The 21952-nt window shown below is 41.5% G+C and overlaps 1 protein-coding gene across 1 annotated transcript in view; it reads right to left on the bottom strand.

The window, feature by feature from the left end:
- NBAS (NBAS subunit of NRZ tethering complex) overlaps positions 1-21952 on the bottom strand; it is a 360775-nt gene that overhangs the window by 19171 nt on the left and 319652 nt on the right. The window contains exon 49 of the mRNA XM_047782615.1: positions 3799-3938. Coding sequence (XP_047638571.1) covers positions 3799-3938 — 140 coding nt within the window. The remainder of the gene's footprint in view (positions 1-3798; positions 3939-21952) is intronic.

The raw sequence follows: 21952 nt of genomic DNA, 5'->3' as shown, positions 1-21952 counted from the left end.
TGGGGATGGTCTCTCCCATGAAAGAGTTTCATTCTTTGCCCCTGAGAAAAACATCGAGTGCAACCACAAGGGACCCACAACACCAGCCTGTGGCAAAGCCTTTGTGTCTCAGCTCAAACTAACAACCCGTGAGGACAAAGAATACTGCTTATTTCAAGGTACAAAGAAAGCTCGGGGTCTCTGGCTGATGTTAGCGTCTTCATGCACTGCAGGACTTGCCCTCTGCTTTCCCCTTTAAGGTCTGAAATCAGCCCTCCTGGGTTTTTCTCTAATAGGCTGCCTCCCTGCCGTGAAAACACTGATGGGCCAGCAGGCAGCAGTGCGGCCCCCCCACCCCCCTGACAAAACCTATCAAAATGCACAGGAAACCCTCAACAAACTAAACTAAAAGACAACCGATAGAATTATAGAATGGGAGAAACTATTTGCAAATGAAGTGACTGACAAGGGATTAATCTTCTAAATATATAAACACCTCCCGAAGCTCAATATCAAAACAAACAACACAATAAAAAAAATGGGCAGATCTAGATATTTCTTCAAAGAAGACATAGAGACTGCCAAAAAGACACATGAAAAGATGTTCAACATCACTCATTATTAGAGAAATGCAAATCAAAACTACTATGAGGTACCACCTTATACCAGCCAGAATGGCCATCATCAAAAAGTCTACAAACAGTAAGTGCTGGAGAGGATGCAGAGAAAAGGGAACCCTCTTACACTGTTGGTGGGAATGGAAGTTGGTGCAACTACTACGGAAAACAGTGTGGAGGGTCCTCAAAAAGTTAAAAACAGAAATTACCATATGATCCTGCAATCCCACTCCTGGGCATCTGTCCGGAGAAAACCATGTCTCGACAAGATACATGCACCCCAATATTCACTGCAGCACAATTTACAATAGCCAAGACACGGAAGCAATCTAAAATGTCCACTGACAGAGTGGAGTGGATAAAGAAGATGTGTGTGTGTGTGTGTGTGTGTGTTATACACACACACACACAATGGAATGTTACTCGGCCATAAAAGAATAAAATGATAGCATTTGCAGCAACATGGATGAATCCAGAGATTATCACACTAAGTGAAGTTAGTCAGACAGTGAGAGACAAAGATCATATGTTATCATTTATATGTGGAATCTAAAAAAAGGATACAAATGAACTTATTTGCAGAATAAAAACAGACTCACAGACTTTGAAAAACTTATGGTTACCAAAGGGAACAGGATGACAGGTTGGGGGGCGAGATGGACTGGGGGACTGGGATGGAAATATTCTAAAATTAGGTTGTGATGATGGTTATACAACTATAAATATAATAAAGTTCACTGAATTAAAAAAATGTATTTTCCACGAGCCAGCTGTGATACACTGGAGGAAAACTGTGGAGCTTCTGTAAGTGCATGTCTATTATGCTTTCCATACCTGGTCCTACAAGGGACTAAAGCTAAAAACCCAAAGCTGGTAGCAGTCAGATGGCTCAAGCAAATTTCTCAGTTTGTTCTTTTTCGGCCGCCCCCACGGCATATGGAAGTTTCCAGACAAGGGGTCTATCCAAGCCTCAGCTGTGATCTGTGCCACAGCTACAGCAGGTCTGGATCCTTGACCCACTGCACCTGGCTGGGGATCGAACCAGCGACTCCACAGAGTCAAGCCAGATCATTAACCCACTGCACCACAGCAGGAACTCCAAATTTCTCAGTTTTTGACTGTGTTGACCAGCAACATTCAGTTATTGCCATTCTACCCTTTCCTCCCCATCCCTCTCTCTTTTTTTTTTTTTTTTTGTTGTCTTGAAAGTGCTGGAGTCATACACTGGATTTTCATGGGGGGAAAAGTACTCAAAAGCCCCTTGAAGAACCTGTTTTAGGTATTCCATCTTATGTTCCCCTGTGCTAAAACACCAGTTTGAGCCAGGAAGGAAGGAGGAATGGACCGTCCTGGATTCATTCTCTGGTTTTCTCTTAGGGAGAGCAGACAAAGCTGGTCAGAGGGGTAAGGAGACTGCTGATGCTTGGTTCTGATGCTAATGATTTCATAAAGAGGTTTGAAAAACACAGGTTCACAATTTATAAATTTCAGGTAGGACTACAAAAAACAAGACTAGGCCGTTAAAAATGAATACCTTTTTGTCTACAACTGCAATGCTTTAAATGCAATCAACCTTTTAAGTGAAGCTGATTTTGTTTCTTGTGAGTGAGAGATTTGAAATGGTCAGTGTTCTCAAAATAAAAAAGGAATTCCCTGGTGGCTCAGCGGTTAAGGACTTCGTTATCACTGCAGTGGCTCAGGTCACTGCTGTGGTGCGGGTATGAATCCCCTTATGCCATTAATAATAACAAAATAATAATGATAATAATGTAAAAGAAGCTACAAAGCCAGTTATCTACTAGAGGTATCATATTTTGAATTCAAAAAATTCTCTTTAGCCTAAGAGATCCACTCTGAGTGTATGAAGAAATCTACAATTCAACCCATTTTCTAAAAAAGTGAGGGATTACTGACCATCTAATTAACAGGTCCCACATCTACTTCCACTGTTAGCACCTAGGAGTTGTTTAGAAACTGATACCCTGGCCCCAGAGTTGGACTTAGGGAGGTGAGCACGGGCTCCGTTTTTAACAAGCACCCCCAGGTCCTGAGGCAGCTCTGCCAAGATAATTGGGAACCAAATGGAAATGCTGTTTCGCGGCGCTGTCACAGGTGAAACTAAAGTTTCTACGATGTGGGAATCTGTGCTGCAGAGTCTCAGACAGGGAAGCGAAGAATCTGTGCTCACAAGAGACACGGCAGCGTGCCTCCTCTGCCACAAATGATTGAGGTCTGCGAACACTTCTTTTCTTTCTGAAAACACTTGGTTAAAAAAACAGATCCCACCAACAACAGCCCTGTCCTTGGTTTGCTTCAGAAATTCATAATGGTGTCATCCGAGGATGGAGGCGAAGAGGGTGGCCCAGGGGTTCCCAGGCGGCCCCAGGCTGCTCCTGGAAGAACTGACTTTTGGGAACATCCTCCTTTAGGGTCTGAAGCTCACACAGGGCTGCCGGCGGTGGAAGGGCCGAGTGAGTCCTGGCCCGGCAGGCACTGGGACAAGAGGCCCTGGTGCTCCTGCTTTTGGCCAACAAGGAGCAGCCGCTCACGGCAGCCAGCCTATGTGCTCAGAGGAAACCTGGCCACTTCTTCCAAAGGAATCCTTGGCTGCCAGAGCAAGGATGGTGCAACTCCTCCATGAAGCTCTGAGTGGTGGCTGTGAGCTCGGCGGGATGTGGAGGAAACAAGATAGGCTGTGAAGGTGCCGGGACGCTGCTTAATCACCAGGCGAGGCTGGTTACTGAAGTTCTGAGCTTCCACTGTCTCATCTATAAAAGCAGATAACGTCACCTTCCTGCTTAGATTTGTTGTGTAAATTGATTATGTCAATTGCACACAACATTGTGAGTTCTCAACAAATGTTATGCAATGGAATGCACTGATAATTCCCATTATCAATCGCAAGTTAGCGCTGTAAGCTGTGGTAAGAGAGAGTCAGAAATTGCCTGGCCAGCATACTGGCACAGAATTATTTTGCTGACTTCATAAATCAGATAGTACTATCAAGCACTGTTTGTGTTTCTGAATAAAATATTTGGGTTTAGGAGTACGGGGAAATGGAACAAAACTATAATATTTCCAGAAAAGCAACTCTAATTTCATCTAAAAGATACTGACTTTTTCTTTCATTGGCTCTCTGAAGGTACCGAATTTTTAAACCTAGAGTTGAGACAACAAAAGCCTACTTTGAGTTAATACTCACGAATACTCCCGTCTCATAGGCGGCCAAGCTTGCAGGAGCAGGGCCAGGTGCTGGAATTCAGCCTCGCGGTGACTGGTCTCCAGGAGCTCTGTGAAGAGTGAGTAGCGCTTCTCTTCATCCTCCGTGTCTGCTACATCCACCTGGAAGGGGTGACACACACCTGAAACTCATGGCCAAGGCCACTGAACTGCTTTACAGAAAATTTCACATTTGCCTCTTCTGATTAAAACACACTTGCGGAGTTCCTGTCGTGGCACAGTGGTTAACGAATCTGACTAGGAACCATGAGGTTGCGGGTTTGATCCCTGGCCTTGCTCAGTGGGTTAAGGATCCGGCATTGCCGTGAGCTGTGGGGTAGGTCAAAGATGCGGCTCGGATCCCATGTTGCTGTGGCTGAGGTGCAGGCCAGCGGCTACAGCTCCGATTAGAACCCTAGCCTGGGAACCTCCATATGCTGCGGGAGCAGCCCTAGAAAAGGCTGAAAAAATAAACACACTTTCGGAAATTTTTACAATGAATTATAGTTAGAGTCAGCAACATCCCTCCCCGATCCTACTCCACCCAGAACCTTCCAAAACTCTGTTTTACCCAATTTCATAACCGTTATAACTGTTTTAACACTAGGGTTAAAATTTATTTAGGGAGTTCCCGCTGTGGCACAATGGGATCAGCAGCATCTCTGCAGGCTGGGACATAGGTTCGATCTGTGGCCCAGCACAGTGGGTTAAGGATCCAGTGCTGCTACATCTGTGGCTTAGGTCACAACTGCACCTCAGATCTGATACCTGGCCAGGAACGCCATATGCCTCGGGGCAGCCAAAAAAGAAAAAAAAAAATGTTTAGAACAAAATCACAGAATGGTTCTTAATATTCTTGCCAAAATAAATTCAAACAAGTATATTTCCCTAGAACTGGATTATTCACATTCAGCATATGTTACATTGAAATAATGACTTGTTTCATGTGGAATTGTACTAGTTCACCTTACTCCACTTTAGCCAATATTTTAGTTTAAATTATCCTAAATGCATTGCTAATTTTCATTTTAGCATGACGACTGCTACATCTTCATGTTTTCTAGAAATTTTCTCTAATTTGAAATTAAAGATTTCACTAAAGAACATGTCATAGAATTTTGTTTTGAATTTTTTTTTTCAAAATAAGTAAATTATCTTCTATTTGTATCTCCATTTCTATTATTATTGTCTTCTTAGGGCCGCACCCACAGGATATAGAGGTTCCCAGGCTAAGGGTCTAATCAGCTGCCAGCCTACACCATATCAACAACCACACAGGACCTGAGTCGTGTCTGGGACCTACACCACAGCTCACAGCAACGCTGGATCCTTAACCCACTGAGCAAGGCCAGGGATCGAATCTGAGTCCTTAGGGATACTAGTCGGGTTTGTTAACCACTGAGCCACCAGGGGAAATCCCGTCTCTCCATTTCTAATGCAAAATAAGTCTGTCAAAGAAAACTACTCATCCTTCCTCTCACTGAATAACTAAATGATCCTTCTTTTACGGTGAGGCAGTCCTAAAGCAAGTCCCATTTCCCCACACCTCTGTGAAGGAAATGTTTGCTATTTTAAGTTAGCAGTTTTAAGTAGAAAAGCAAGCCGGAAGCTGGTTCTCCTGTCTCCTAGCCTCTTTTAACACAGATGCTCTTTATTTGGGTATATAAGACAGGTGACAATACACCGAAAGGATAATGAGGACAGATGGTACCTACATATTTGCTAAATTGTCTGTACTAACTCATGTTTCCAAAACATTTGATGCGATGCTCATTCTGGCTCTGATCCCAAGGAGCCACCTGGAAAATTATATCCGTTATACCACGATTTCTTCATTTTTATAAAACTTGTCATGGCCCATGAAATTCTTGGAAATTGCTATGGGGAGCCCTGCTTACACAGTGACCCGTCAGGTCCTTCAAGACCTGACTTAAAACCCCATGTCTTTCTTCCGCAGAATAATAGTGCAAAAGTTGTTTTCTAGCATTGGAAAGAATTTTATAATACAATAAGTCAGTTGACTCTTACAACAGTTTTGTGTGGAGACCAGCACAGGCATCATTAACCTCACTTTACAGATGAAGAAATGGGCTTTTCTGTCCTGGTAAAATAACCAGCAAGCGGCAGAGCCAACACGTAATTAGACTCGAATCAGGATGTTCTGAAACCAGAGAACTTGGTAAGCTAGAGAAGCTGAGAATTATTTAAATTAGTGGTCTTAGGAGGAGTTCGGCAATATTTTCTTGCCTATTTATAAAGAAATGTTAAAAAACAAAAACAAAAACAAAAAACAACCTTTCAAACTCAAGACACCCACCTGTCATGACCTGACCTCACCACCTTCAAGTCCCCTCCAGCCTCAGGGCCTCTCAGGCCCTCTGCATTCATCACACCTGCTTCCACCTCGGGACCTTGGATCTGCTCCCTCTGCCCAGCACATCCTTTCTTCAGGTACCTGCAGGGCTCCTCCCCTCATTTCCTTCAGATCTTTCAAATGTCACCTTAGAGGCGCACTGCGTTACTGTCCTACCTAAAGTAGCCTCCCCGACCCCATCTCCTCCCCCCCCCTTGTTTTATTTTCCTTCTTGGCACTTACAAGTATGTGACATAGTGCCTATCTGTTGGTGGAAACACAGCCCTTTATCTGCTCACTCGTCTATCCCCACTACCTAAAATGTACATGCACGGTACTTATTGAGTGAATGAACTAATGAACGAGTCAGCAAAGGCACAGGATACAAAAATCAACACACAAAAGTCAATCACATTTCTATACACTAACATAATGAATACGTGAAAACTGACAATAAAAATACCATTTATAATTACTTCAAAGAAAATAAAACTTTGACACGTGTAGGATCTATAGCCTAAAAAAATATGAAATTCCAATGAAAGAAATCAAAGAGGAGCTAAATAAATGAAGAGATACACCATGTTCATGGATGGGAAGATGCAGCATAGTAAAGACGTCAATCCTCCCCAGTTATCTACAGGTCTAATGCAGTGCTTATCAAACATTTCCCAGCAAGGATCTTTGCAGATTCTGACAAGCTTTTATAAAATTATGTGGAAAGACATATGCCCTAGAACAGATGAACCATCCTGACAAGGAGGAATAAAGTGGGAGGAATAACTCTACTCAATATTAAGGCTTTTAACTGGCTAGTGAGAGAGATAAGTGGTACTGGTAGAAAGATATTCACAAAGATCAAAGACAGAGAACAGAGAACCCAGAAAAGAACAAGCCCAACTGACTTTTTGACCAAGGGCATTAGCATTCAATGGGGGACAGAGTGTTTTCAACAAACGGCGCTGGAGGAAATGGATATTCAGAGGCAAAAAAAAGGGAAAGAAACCTCAACCTAAACCTTACACTTTATGCAAAAATTACTCAAAGCTAATAAGAGAGTTAAATGTATTAAATGATATATATAAACCTATAAAATGGCTTTAGAAAAAAAACAAGCGAAAACCTTAGGGATTCAAGGCTACACAAAGTGCTTCAGCTCATAATACTTGGAGAAATCTGAGGGATCCATAGAGAACTGTCTCTCAACGGTCTTATTTTTCATAATTATTATTATTTTTTGGCCATGCCTATGGTATGTAAAAGTTCCTGGGTCAGGGGTTAAACCCATGCCACAGCAGTAACCCAAGCAGCTGCAGTGGTCTTTGGTCTTTTTAGAGCCACACCCGTGGCATATGGAGTTTCCCAGGCTAGGGGTCAAATCGGAGCTGTTGGTGCCGGCCTACGCCAGAGCCACAGCAACGTCACATCCTAGCTACGTCTGGGACCTACACCACAGCTCACGGCAATGCTGGCTCCTTAACCCACTGAGCAAGGGCAGGGATTGAACCCACAACCTCACGGTTCCTAGTCGGATTCGTCAACCACTGAGCCACAAGAGGAACTCCGACAACGCAGGATTCTCAACCTGCTGCACCACAAGGCAACTCCTCTCAACAGTTTTTAGAGATGCTTACAATTCACCTTGTTGGGAAAGAGTTCAAGACTAGTCTGTCTTATTACCAAACTCTGTGCTTTAAAAAAGAGTATTAATTGAAGATGTCTAAACGTGGCTTTCTAGATAATGAGTTAGTACTTCTTCACTTGAAGAATAATATTTACTCTATAATTTAAGAAAATGATGGCACACTAGGTTAAAAAGGTAATAAATCAACTATACTTAAAAAAAATAAAAAGGTAAGTCTTTATAATTAGACTCATATATATTAAGCCCCTAACCAGTGAGTGAGGTATTTTCACATATATATTCTTCTATCATTTATTTCAGCCCTTATAATAAGTTCTATTTATTTATTTATTTTTGCTTTTTAGGGCCACACCTGCGGCATATGGAGGTTCCCAGGCTAGGGGTTCAATCGGAGCTACAGCTGCCGGCCTACTCCACAGCAACGTGGGATCTGAGCTGCGTCTGTGACCTACACCACAGCTTACAGCAAAACAGGATCCTTAACCCGCTAAGTGAGGTCAGGGATCAAACCTACAACCTCATGGCTCCTAGTTGGATTCTTTTCCATTGTGCCATGATGGGAACTCCAATAAATTGTATTTATTAATTCTAGTCGTTTTCGGTATTTTTCTTGGGTTTTCTGGAAATTAGGATGACATAATCTACAGTAATGGGAATTTTTGCTTTTTTTTTTTTTTTTTTTTTTGCTTTTTAGGGCCACACGTGCAGCATATGGAGAGTCCCAGGCTAGGGGCCAAATTTGAGCTATAGCTGCTGGCCACAGCCACAGCCACTGAGGGATCTGAGCTATGTCTGCAACCTACACCACAGCTCACGGCAATGCCAGATCCCTGACCCACTGACCAAGGCCAGGGATCGAACCTGCACCTTCATGGATTCTAGTCGGATTTCCTTCCACTGCACCACAAAGGGAACTCAGGCAATTCTGCTTTTTAAGAAGTCACGGCTCCTATTCCTGTTTCTTATCTGACTACACTGACTAGGACACTAAAGCTAACAATGATATTGGGCCTTCCTGTTTTGGTCTTAATTTCAATAAAAACACCTTCAAATTTTCAGTGTTGAAAAAGTGAGCTATAATTAAAACCCTAGTGGTCAGCAGAGAACATGAAGCACAGCAAATAATCAACATACAATTTTTGGGTAAAAAAAAAAAATGACGTTATCTACTTACTTTCTAGAAGATGGTTTTGGACAAATATATTTTCATATCATGACTGATAGTGTTGCTCATAAGTGGCTAAAAAATTTAAACAACCTTAAGTTGAAGAAAATCACTATGCCACAAATCTGATACATTTTCTGAAAAAATGTATTGGGAAGAGAAGTATTGCTCTGAGACAATAAAAGTTAAAGCAAACGCATCTCAGAGGCTTACAGATGTGGTGAGTGCGTGTGATTTATATTAATATCATGGGAATTTAAAATATCTCAAAATAAGGCGCCTGGCTGAGCATGATTGCGAACCCACGACATAATCAGGTTCTCTCTTTTTGGATAGTTGTGCACTTCATACTGAAATACATATATTCCGCGTATCTAAATATAGTTCATAAAAGTACAGAGAACTGACGTAAGTATCGAAAGAGCTATACTATGAAATGACTATAGAACACATTTTAACATAAAGGAAAAACTCCTTGTGGGTGGCTCTCAAACGTTCTGACATACTTTATAAGGGCTTTGTAGCAAACTTCACAACATACTACATAGAGACTCTAAAATACTGCATGATAAAGGGCAATTCAATTAAATGGGCAGCTTTCAAATTAGTGCTGATAAAGTCAAGGTAACATGGAAAAATGTTTATTTTGGAGACCTTCTTGGACCTTTCTGAGGCTTAATTTTTCTCTCCTGTAAAATGAAAATACATATGTATATGATGTTTATAAATACTGAGAGAATATGAATAGTGAGCAGAGGCGGGCACGCGGTAGGCACACGATAAATGATTAGGTATGTTATCATCTACACGATATGCTACGTGTAAAAAAGCATAATGACGGACTTGCGCTATGATTTCTTCCAATAAGAATTATGCCCATTGGAGTGTCTGTTGTGGCTCAGCAGTAACGAACACGACTAGTATTCACGAGGACGCAGGTTCAATCCCTGACCTCACTCAGTGGGTGAAGGGTCTGGCACTGCCATGAGCTGTGGTGTAGGTTGCAGATATCGCTTGGATCCCGCGTTGCTGTGGGGCTGTGGAGTAGGCTGGCAGCTGCAGCTCCCATTTGACTCCTGACCTGGGAACTTCCATATGCCGCAGGTGCAGCGCTAAAAAAATAAAAAAGTAAAATTTAAAAAAATATGCCTGTAGATTAGGAAGGGCAGAAAAAGAACACAATGAAACATGGCTGCTTAGGATAAAAGAATCACGGGTTAACTTTTATCTCTTTAAAAAATCTCATTCATTTGTGCAATAATTAAAGTATCTGGAATGATTCCTTAATGCCTTCCATAGATCCAAGAACATAAAATTGAGAGCAACTGCTCCTTTTTCCTACATTTGGTTTTATTCTGTCCTTTTCCCCAGTGAAAATGAAAGTGTGTACACCTCTTTTAACACTTCTGTCCCTTCCCCACTGACAAAGGGTGAAAATGCCCACTCTTTTACAGGCATCGTAGAGCTGGTAACAATTCCATCCTGACACCACTAACTAAAAACCACAGGATTTCAAAGGGCAAAATTCAAATGCAACTCAAACAGGCGAGTGTCTCTTTCCCTTGTGTCTCTGAAAGTAATGTTCTCTCCTCACTGAATTGGGTGACTTTAGCCTTTGCTGTACGTCAATTTGTCAAGTAGCTGTGCCTCCTTATCAGGCAGAGTCACTGTCCTTGAAAAAGTGGACTGAGTCACTTACACTCAGATGAGAACAGCTTTAACCTTAAATGTCTCTGCGGCTGCTGGAAATGAACACGACTTCTTAAGCTGAGGCACCTCTCTTGAAATCTGCACCTTCCTATAGACATTGACAGCAGTTTATTTTATCTTTATATTTGTGAATATGAAATAGATACTAATGCATCTGAAAGTACTTGATGAATTAAAAAAAAGTTATCAACATGCAGAGGATTATTACTGACAGAACCATCATTCATCACCGTACTCCTGTCTTCCAAGTGAGTTTATGAGCTGCTAGCCTGGTTCTACAAGGCTCCTATGATGACACCTGATTTATAGGTGCCAAGGGACCGTGCAGCCCCTTCCACCAACCCAGCGAAGTCAGACTGAGCTCTCTCTGTACACAGGGCTTCAAAATACAAAACAAAAATCCCTACTTCAATAGCTATACAGAAATATGAAAAGGTGACAGAAATGACCTCTAGAGTACTAGACCCCTGTATATTACAGCTACTCTTTTTATAAGGTTTCAGGTGGCCAACACTGCCTGTTGTGTCCACTGGATCTGACCAATATCTCTGGCGAAGCTAAGTCAAGTTTTTACAAAACACAAAAGTCATGAGCTGTGGGGCCAGCTTAGTCATACACTGTCAGACTGACTACCTCTCCAGTCTAAGCAGTGTATAGACCAGCGTCTGCACGCAGCAAGTACTCAATAAACAGTATTATTACTGATAATTACAGTAATTCATTATTATTGTAAGAAAATATAAACAGAATATAAATTATGAGCATGCCCATTTTTGAGCACAAGTTTCATTACATAGAAAATATAAAATTGTAGAAATAGGACTCAAGTTTAAATATTAAAAGTAGGATAGCTTTCCTCTAGCAGATGCATCCCATCTCTCTGGTGGAGAACTAAAGAAGAGATACAGCTACTGAGCGAATTTCACAAGCGCTATAGCCTGTGCTGCTTGTAATAAAGACAAAGTGTGTTGTTGAGACAGCCTAAAGGTTCCAATGACCTTCCCCAGCCCATCCGGAGGGGAGACCGTCTACACAGGAAGGTGTCCTGAGAAGGAATAAAGAGATGAGAGACTGAATTATTTCCTACCTGTGCCTATAGGTCTGGTGATGAGCACAGCTGTTTAAGCTCTGCTTCTCTCCTAAGATGTTTCAGGAAAATGAGGGCCTATTTGCGAACTGTTCAAGACTAAAGGGTTCTCAGTTGCCATAAAAAGTCTCTCCTGGGGCACAGCAAACACGCCCTTGGGATGGGGGTGGGGGGAACCCAAGGAAAGAATTAGGTTCCTAAGGGGTTTCCAGATGTTTGGGGTTGTATGTGGGGGTGTGTGTGTGCATAAACACAGAAACATACAGAAGTTGGTAACTGTCCTTACAAACCATGTTTTATATCATCCTACTTATTTTACTGTATCTCTAAAGACAGAAATGACACAATAAAGCATATTTCAAAATCATTCCTATATGCGCAAGTGTAACTTCAATACATAATACGTATTTTCACATGGTTAAATATGACATTTAATGAAAACATTTTAAAATGAGACATATGATGGGGAAATACTTTGTGTTAAAATAAAAAGAGAAATGATTTCGCCTTACACCTTTTTTCTCTAGGACAAATAATCAGTCACGCCATCTGAGCCTTCGTAAATACCTGTGTTTACCTTAAAGAACTGCTACACAAGCGGCGTTTTTAAGGCCAGACTTTGTTTTCTAGTTAAAAGTGAAAAAAGTATTAACAGAATAATTCATGGAGCTGGAAATGCTTTCACTGTAGTGTACCGTTCAGACTCTGAATACTGGCCCTGCCACTTCATTGCTCTGTGACCATGTAAAAATAAATAGCTGAGTCTTAGTGTTTTCATATGTAAAAATAAGGTAATAGCAGCTAACCTATCAGGTTACTTTGAGAATATAATATATAACATAACACGGGACAACATACACATAGACACTCACACCTACACAGGTCTCCAACACTGAATTACCACTGAGCTACCACAGTGGCAACCAGTACAGGCAGTTCATTATTACACATCATTCTGCTTCAGTTTAGCAGAGATATTGCAAAGATTTCTTAACTTCTCTGAGCCTATCTGCTCAAGCGCTGAATGGAATAACATGATCACCTCCTTATGAGGTATAAGCGATAAATATATATACAAAGCCTAATGGTCAGTTCAGAGACGGCTGGCCCTAAAATATATGAAAACTACAGTACAGGAAACATCTTCTCCGCTTAAGTGAAAACTGATTTCTGCTGTAACATTCAGAGCTTTTATTTTGAATCTTTTTTTTTTTTTAATTTCAGTTGGAAGTCGTCCAGAGAGAGTTCTGCACAGCAGAAGAAAGTAGTGGCCACTGAATTACGTGGCCTCCTACGCATGCTATACCTAGGACACATACCTATCTTCCAAAACAAAGAGAGAAGAAAATAAAACTACAGACAACTGCATACACTCAGCACAGTTAGAGGTCAAGAATGTCTACACTTCAAAGTATCAAAAGTGACAAAAGAAAAAACACCAGACTCCAGAGGATGATCTGTCACATTGCATGTAAATGTTTCACATACTCCAACGGTAAACCCATAACTGAAGCAAATAAGAACAGGGAAAACTGTACAAAGAGAAATAAAATGAACCCGTTTGTATTCTAAGTGAATACAGCTAATGCATTGAAGGGGTGTGTGTGTGTGAGAGAGAGAGAGAGAGAGAGAGAGAGAGAGAGAGAGAGAGAGAGAGAGGTAATCGCGGAAAAAAGAGTGCTATTACTCTAAGGCCAAAGACAAAAAGAGCTCTACACAAATAGTCCAGCTAGAAAGTTGGTTGGAATTCCCAAAAATATTTTATGTGTGCTCTAGGATTAAGTAAAATAAGCAACTACTTGGAGGATAATGAGTTAAGGTTCTCACTGGCAGAGAAAGGAGTTTACAAATAAGGAAAAGAGAGACTGGAATGAACGGGATTGCAACTGGAAGTATCATTACAAACTCACAGTTTTCAAAGCAAGTGTAGATCTATATAAAAAGAGACGTAGGCAGCATGTGCATGCTCTGTCCCGAGAGGATCTAGAAGCTATAATAGCACCACATCGACAAGGACACCTGGCACCCAAGTACTGGCTCCTAAATACTACTCTTCATGTAAAAAGTCAAGGCCCCTTGAAGCCAAGGGCTGAATCCAGAGCCTGGCAGGGAAAGCACAAGAGGACGCTCAGACATCCGTGGTTCAAAAAATGGTGGGACGGGCACAAGTCAAAAGGATGCAGGAGAAAACTTGAAAGAAACTCCCAGCGGCCAAATCTGAGATAGTCTGAGCAAAAAATAAAAGTGATGATAGTCAGAGGTTATAACCAGAGAAAATGAGAATCCTTGAGCTTGCGCCGATGTAAACAAATAAATAAATTCACGTATAAAGAGGGGAACAACTGATTAAAAAATACCATCGGGAAACCCCAGTGACCATTATCTCAGGTAATGATCACCAATGAATACTTAGATTAGCAGGTGATTTTTTTTCATTTTTTCAAGTTGTATTGAAGTTGATTTACAATGTCATAATCTCTCCCCCACCTCCCTCTCCCCATCTCCCTCTCCCCCCCTCCCACTCTCTCCCCTCCTCTCCCCCACTCTCTCCCACTCTCTCCCCTCTCCCTCTCTCCTCCTTCTCTCCCCACTCCCCCCTCACCCCTCTGAAGAGTGTAGCCCAGTGAATGGCCTGTACCCTGTGCTTGAAGAACCCTTTGCGAATAGTTCACATAGTGCTCTGTTCAAAGGACAGTTACCAGGTGCGGCGTTTTTCAGACTGTTTTAATTGAGCAGCAGTTAAAGAGACACAATGCCATGTATTGAGGGATTAAAAAAGCTAAAAGGAGAAGCAGGGCTCTCGGCTCTCTGAATCAAACTCCTGATTTCTCACCATTAATCCCACTCAATCACGGGAAGTGACGTGGGGAGAGCAAAGGTCAGCAGAGCAAGCTGTCTGGAGTCCAACCCTGCCCCATATCCGTGCTTAGTGTTCCCCTGAAAGACAGGAAGGAGACCTGGCCAAGGCGAAGAACACAGGCCTCCAAACCACACAGCCATGGGTCTGAACTCCAGTCGTATCATTCACAAGCTGGGTAGGTCATGTCACTGCATCTTCTAGGTCACGTGATTCATCTAAACCGCATGAATAGTAACTACTCTGCGAGACTACTTTTGGGGGTTTTAAAAAATATTTTTATTATACTCGACTGACGATGTTCTGTCAATTTCTGCTTTACAGCAAAGTGACCCAGCCATACACATATATATATATTTTCTTTTTCTCACATCCTCCATCATGTTCCATCACAAGTGACTACATTTCATTCCCTGGACTTTACAGCAGGATCTCATTGCTTATCCACTCCAAATGCAAGAGTTTGCATCTCCTAAAGATTAAATGCACTGATGGACACTTAGGATGCATGCCACCACTGTGCCCTCTCCTTCCCCCAACGATGCCAGTGACAAGAGGACGAAATCTTTTAAGGAAAAGACCGTTATGCATAAAGGGGTCCCTGCTCAAGGTCTCCAGATACTTGCAGAACCCAGTAATATGGATGCTCGCTCAACGTGAATCCTCTTAGGAAAAAAGGCACATCCATCTTCGGCTTACATCTGGACAGACATGCTGGTGACTTGTGTGCTTCCATATGAGAAGCAACTAGCTGGTCAGAAATCACTGTCAGCAAAATACTGCAAATTAATACAAAACAATATCCACTTAAAAGCACCAGGCTATACTGTGAGGAAACACTCCCATTCTTCCAAGCAAATCATTTTCTTTGCATATAAGGGGGCAGCAACATGATCTAATCATCATTCATGGCAAGAACATCGGACTGAATGTCAGGAGTCCCGGCCTTGCCATTTTAAAGGTGACCCTGGACATGTTTTTTTAGGATTTAATATTCATTTATTCAACAAATATTTACTGAGTGTCTGTAAGATCCTTGTTCTTGTGGAATTTATATTCTAATGGAAGAAGAAAGACATAACATAATAAACAGAGAGAGAGACAGGTAGGAAGAAGTCAGCATATAGTGAGTGGTAAGTGACTAGAAGAGAATAAAAATGCCCATAAAATAGGCTGTGACTGGGTGGCGGGAGTCATTTTAGAAATAGTGACATTTAAGTTAAAATCTGAAGAAATAACTTCTCTTTTTAGACATCTATATCTTTTTCTATAAAATGTGACTACTGAATAGGGATGCTTTTCAAAGTGTCTTCTAGTTCTAGGAATTTGTGATTTCATGGCTATTAGGCAATATATGCGTGTGAACATTTTTTTTTTTCTCTTTTTATGGCCACAACTGTGGTATAAGGAAGTTCCCAGGTTAGGAGTTGAATTGGAGCTTCAACTGAGGCCTATGCCACAGCCACAGCCACATCGAATTTGAGCCACATCTGTGACCTACACCACAGCTTGTGGCAACGCAGGATCCTTAATCCACTGAGTGAGGCCAGGGGTTGAACCCACATCCTCATGGACGCTATGTCAGACTCTTAACCCACTGAGCCAGAACGGTGACTCCTGAACACGTTTTTAACATCAAATACTATCCTATATTAAGAAAATAATTTATAGCTGACTCATTGCTTTGAAGACATTTAAGATACCAGTAAATCTTTTGTAAGCAACTAAATATAACTTTGCACACAACTTTTTCCATTGTTCTCTGACAAAGAAGTACATATTTTTTTGGTGTTCTGGCAAGTGAAGCCAAACTGGCCTCTGACCAGAAGGGCTGATGATGTTTCAAAGCAGGCAAAATGTATGAATTTGTAATTCGGTTAGAAGCTGTCTTTAGCTAATTCTTTTTTTTGATGACTTACAACCATGAATTCAGACAGACTGAAATTTTGCAGGGCAAAATGAAACTCTAAGCCACATGTTCTTTTTTATGTAAAAACAGGAAAAAAAATTGAGATCATGGGGTAGGGGATTTTTTAAGGAAACATTAGTATTTTGACCCATATTTTTCATGCACCAGTTAACTAGAAAATTACAAAACCTGAAAACTTAGATAAATTGTACCGAGGCAATTAACACAATACATTCATGCCCCCCCCTCCCCACCTCCCCACGTTCCTCTCTCTCCTTCCTCTGCCTTCCAGAGGCCCTTCAAGCTGGGGCATATTTTTGGAATGGAAATGAAGGCCTCTCAAGCTGTTGAAAAATGAGGGCCTCTGAATTTTTAATTCTGTTAACTAATCATTAGAAAACTAGAAATCGCTGTCTCTGTGAGAACCATTGAGGTAGCAGGCGCCACAGACTCTGTGTTTAATTTTGCAGGAGCTGGCTGGTTTCCCAGCAACACATTGATTTGTGGGGCCACTATTTTGGGCACCTCGAGGATAATTAAATATTAAGTCCCACTTTGATGTATGCAAAGTCTGCCTAAGAGGATTACCAGCCACAGTGAAGGTAGCGGTCCCACATTTTCTGGTAATTGAACACTGCAATGTCATTATCTATTATCTTTACCCTGTAAGAATCTGTCTATATCCTTAATATTACTTTTGAGAAAGGAGAAGGAGCTAGGGAGTAATTAAGAAAATGAGACCCTTGTGCAATCAACATTTTGGGGTTTTCTAGGTTTTCAGGACATGGAGGTGAAGACAACAGTTGAAACGTGTGTGAAGGAAATGACAGAAATGAGCAAACCATTCGCTGTCTCCTCTGGCTCAAGGCTCCATTTTGCACACGAGTAGCCAAGGCTCACAGTTTAAGAATTTTCAACAGAAATAAAAGAAAAAATAAACCAATGGGACCTATTCAAACTGACAAGCTTTTGCTCAGCAAAGGAAACCAAAAAGAAAACAAAAAGACAACTTACAGAATGGGAGAAAATAGTTTCAAATGATGCAGCTGACAAGGGCATAATCTCTAGAAGATACAAACAACTCATACAACTCAACAGCAAAAAACCCAACAACCCAATTGAAAAATGGGCAAAAGACCTGAATAGACATTTCTCCAAAGAAGACATACAGATGGCCAACAAGCACATGAAAAAATGCTCAACATCACTGATTATTAGAGAAAAGCACATCAAAACTATCATGAGATACCACCTGACACCAGTCAGAATGGCCATCATTAATAAGTCCACAAATAACAAGTGCTGGAGGGGGTGTGGAGAAACGGGAACCCTCCTGCACTGTTGGTGAGAATGTTAGCTGGTACAACCACTATGGAAAACAGTAGAGATACCTTAGAAAACTACACATAGAACTACCATATGACCCAGCAATCCTACTCTAGGGCATATATCCGGACAAAACTTTGCTTGAAAAAGACACATGCACCCGCATGTTCATTGCAGCACTATTCACCATAGCCAAGACATGGAAACAACCTAAATGTCCATTGACAGATGACTGGATTAGGAAGATGTAGTATATATACACAATGGACTACTACTCAGCCATAGAAAAAGAGTAAAATAATGTCATTTGCAGCAACACGGATGGAACTAGAGACTCTCATTCTGAGTGAGTCAGTCAGAAAGAGAAAGACAAATACCATATGATATCACTTATATCTGGAATCTAATACAAGGCACAAATGAACCTTTCCCCAGCAAAGAAAATCATGGACTTGGAGAACAGAATTGTGGTTGCCGAAGGGGAGGGGGTGGGATGGATTGGGAACTTGAGGTTAACAGATGCAGACTATTGCCTTTGGAATGGATAGGCAATGAGACGCTGCTGTGTAGCACTGGGAACTATCTAGTCACTTAGGATGGAGAATTATACTGTGAGAAAAAAGAATGTGTACATGTATGTGTAACTGGGTCACCATGCTGTACAGTAGAAAACTGACAGAACACTGTAAACCAGCTATAACAACAACAACAACAAAAAGAATCTTCTGGAAGATGATAAACAATGGTGGAGGGAGGGTGGAGACACACGCACACGACCTGTCCACTAGTGCCTTGATCTTTCTACTGCTCCGGTGACAGACAACACAGGGTTTCAGAAACAGTAATGGAGACCTCCTCGAATTTAAGCTATGGGCATATTTCTGTAGCATTCCAGAAGTTGCTGCTGTTTCCATTCTGATGCTACATTTTTTTTTTTGGCATTCATTTTCCAGGTAGCAAATAGCTATTTGCAATTATAAGACAGAGTGCCCCCAACAAATTTGCTTGCCCTCCAAAATAAATTTGAATAAGCACTGCCAGGCTGACAGAATACTTAACCTTTAAAGGGGGAGGAAGAGACACTTGGTGATTTAATTCAGTTTGGAGAAATCTACAGACAAATAACATGATTAAGCCACTATGATAGTTTTTTTAAAATTAAAATACAGTTGACTTGCCATATCATATTAGTTTGAAGTATATGACACAGTAATGCAGTATTTTTATAGATTATACTTCATCTAAAGTTATTATAATAACACTGGCTACGTTCCTTGCACTGTGCGTGACATCCTTGTTCACCTGGACCTAACAGTGTGGACCTGTTCATCTCCTCCACGTTTCTGGCCCTTCCACTCACACTCTCCCCCTCTGGTAACCAGGAGTTTGCTCTCTGTACCTATGAGTCTGTTTCTGTTTTGTAATATTCAATTTTGTTTCATTTTTTATATTCCACACAAAAGTAAAAACATACAGTATCTTTTTCTGACTAATTTCACTAAGCATAATGCCCTCGAGGCTCACCCATGATGTCACAAAGGGCAAGACTTCATTCTTTTTCATGGCCTAGTAATGTGCCATTAGGTATATATACACATACAGATATACACACACATCTACTTATAACATCTTCTTTATCCATTCAACTACTGATGGACACGAGTTGTTTCCATACCCTGGCTATCGTAAATACTGCTGCTATGAACGCTGGGGTGCATTTATCTTTGCAAAGCAGTGTTTTCATTCCCTTCGGGTATATGCTCAAGAGTAGAACTGGACAGTGTGATAGTTCTATTTTCAGTTTTTTGAGGAACTCCCATACAGTTTTCCACAGTGGCTGCACCAATTTACATTCCCACCAACAATGTACAAGGGTTCTCTTTACTCCACATCCTTACCAGCCGCAAGTAGGAGAAAGAAACTGGAGTATTTTCTCACACCACATATAAACTCAGAATGAATTAAAGTATGGTATGGTAGTTTTCTTACTTCCACTACCAAGGACTTCGAGAAACTCGGATCATTAGCTTCTGTAAACTGGGAAACTGCTTGTAAACAAGGGGAAAGTAAGAGGAGGTAGAAAATTTAAAAAGCAAAGGAGACATGAGATGATTTTACTAAAGTCAAGAGAAATCAGGAGAGTTTTTTTTTTTTTTTTTCTGTCTTTTTGTCTTTTCTAGGGCCGCATCCACGGCATATGGAGATTTTCAAGCTAGGGGTCTAATTGGAGCTGTGGCCGCCGGCCTACACCAGAGCCACAGCAACGCCAGATCTAAGCCGCGTCTGCAACCTACACCACAGCTCATGGCAACACCAGATCCTTAACCCACTGAGCAAGGCCAGGGATTGAACCCACAACCTCATGGTTCCTAGTCGGATTTGTTAACCACTGAGCCACGACGGGAACTCCAGGAGCAATGCTTTTTGAGGGCCTGTAAAAGTTCACACCACCGGAGGAAACTGATTACGTGAGGAGCAGCAAGTGCACTTCGCAGATGAGAGCAAAGGTTCATGTTCAGTGAAATTCAGGTCAAGTCGGTTTAGATGAAGAGTGCAAGGAAAAAGAGTTAACAAAGGCTGAGCCCCCGTAAATCCTATTTCTGGAGAAAGTTGCAGTAAGATGAAATTAAAATCTCAGCAATATTGAGACATCATTGAAATCATATAATAGCTTCAACTTGTCTGAATAATCGAAACACTGAGAAAAGCTTAAAAGAAAAAATAGTGGTTATACTTATATTATTTCTGAAGTGTTTAGACTCAGATAGCAAAGTATAGGCTGTAACACTTCAACATGACACATGAGATGGATATTTTCCCCTCACCCCAGTTTCCATGTTGTTCTGTAATATCTTTGGTATAAAGATCTAACATGACGTGAAGCGAGGCTCCAACAAGAGCATCCGGCCTCATCATCCTGCCAGGCTCCAGCCATCAGGGAAGATGGAATTGAGCATGTGGAGAACTTGGAAAATGGAGGTTCTGTCAGAAAAGTACATACAAGTAAGAATGTTCCTTTGCTTGAGGATGAGTCAGAACCTAAGGTTCTCATGACAAAAACAACGTGACCTAGTTGACAGCTCACCTCAAGGATGCTGCGTGAGCCTTCCTGCGTGCTGAAAACAAGCATACTTTGGCATCTAGTATGCCAGGGACCTGGGGGATATGCCACAGCCCATGGCATTTGTGCTCGGAGACGGCTCTTAAAGAGGCTGTGCGTGGTCTCTTGATGCAATTCAAAGCAAAATGTTGAGACTAGAGAATCTGATAAGGTCATGATGCTTCAGAGAAAGTATTACTCAGATATTAGTGTTTTAATACTAACTTCAACAATTTGGCAAGATTAGAGAATCTCTGGTAAGTCCATCTTTTTAAACCTCAAATTTTGTAATTTTGAAGAATAGGTAATAGTATTTACTTATTTCTCCCACAGAGGGAAATAGAATATACGAGGTAATTCTGAAGATGCTCTGAGATGAGTCTCAAGTTATTCTAAGTATTTGGCTCTTTTTAAAAAAAAGTTCGTTGTTCTTTAAATGAAGTAATAAGGATACAAATATAAATTATAAAGCAAGGCTTTAAAGTGAGAAGGTAAATTGATTTGGAGTCAGACTTCCAGGAAACCTGCAGATTAAGTTACCTAGGAAGTCTTCTTGTCTAACTTTTACTGGCCTTTAGTCTACTTGGCAAGCTAAAGCACTTGATTAAGGCTCCTGACTCTCAGATCCTTCATCTTCAGGATGCATCAGTTTAGCATCTAAGCCAAACTTCAACAGCCATCGTATTGCTTTGATTTAGAAATTAGCATTTCGATTTACTCAATCAACATGCATTTAAGCTTGGAATGCGGAGTTCCCGTCGTGGCGCAGTGGTTAACGAATCCGACTAAGAACCGTGAGGTTGCGGGTTCGGTCCCTGCCCTTGCTCAGTGGGTTAACGATCCGGCGTTGCCGTGAGCTGTGGTGTAGGTTGCAGACGCGGCTCGGATCCCGTGTTGCTGTGGCTCTGGCGTAGGCCGGTGGCTACAGCTCCGATTCGACCCCTAGCCTGGGAACCTCCATATGCTGCGGGAGCGGCCCAAGAAA

This window comes from Phacochoerus africanus, chromosome 5, assembly GCF_016906955.1.
Source record: "Phacochoerus africanus isolate WHEZ1 chromosome 5, ROS_Pafr_v1, whole genome shotgun sequence".
NCBI classification, from domain to species: Eukaryota; Metazoa; Chordata; class Mammalia; order Artiodactyla; family Suidae; genus Phacochoerus; species Phacochoerus africanus.
Note: the sequence above shows the minus strand (reverse complement) of the source record. Positions and strands in the feature narration are given on the sequence as shown.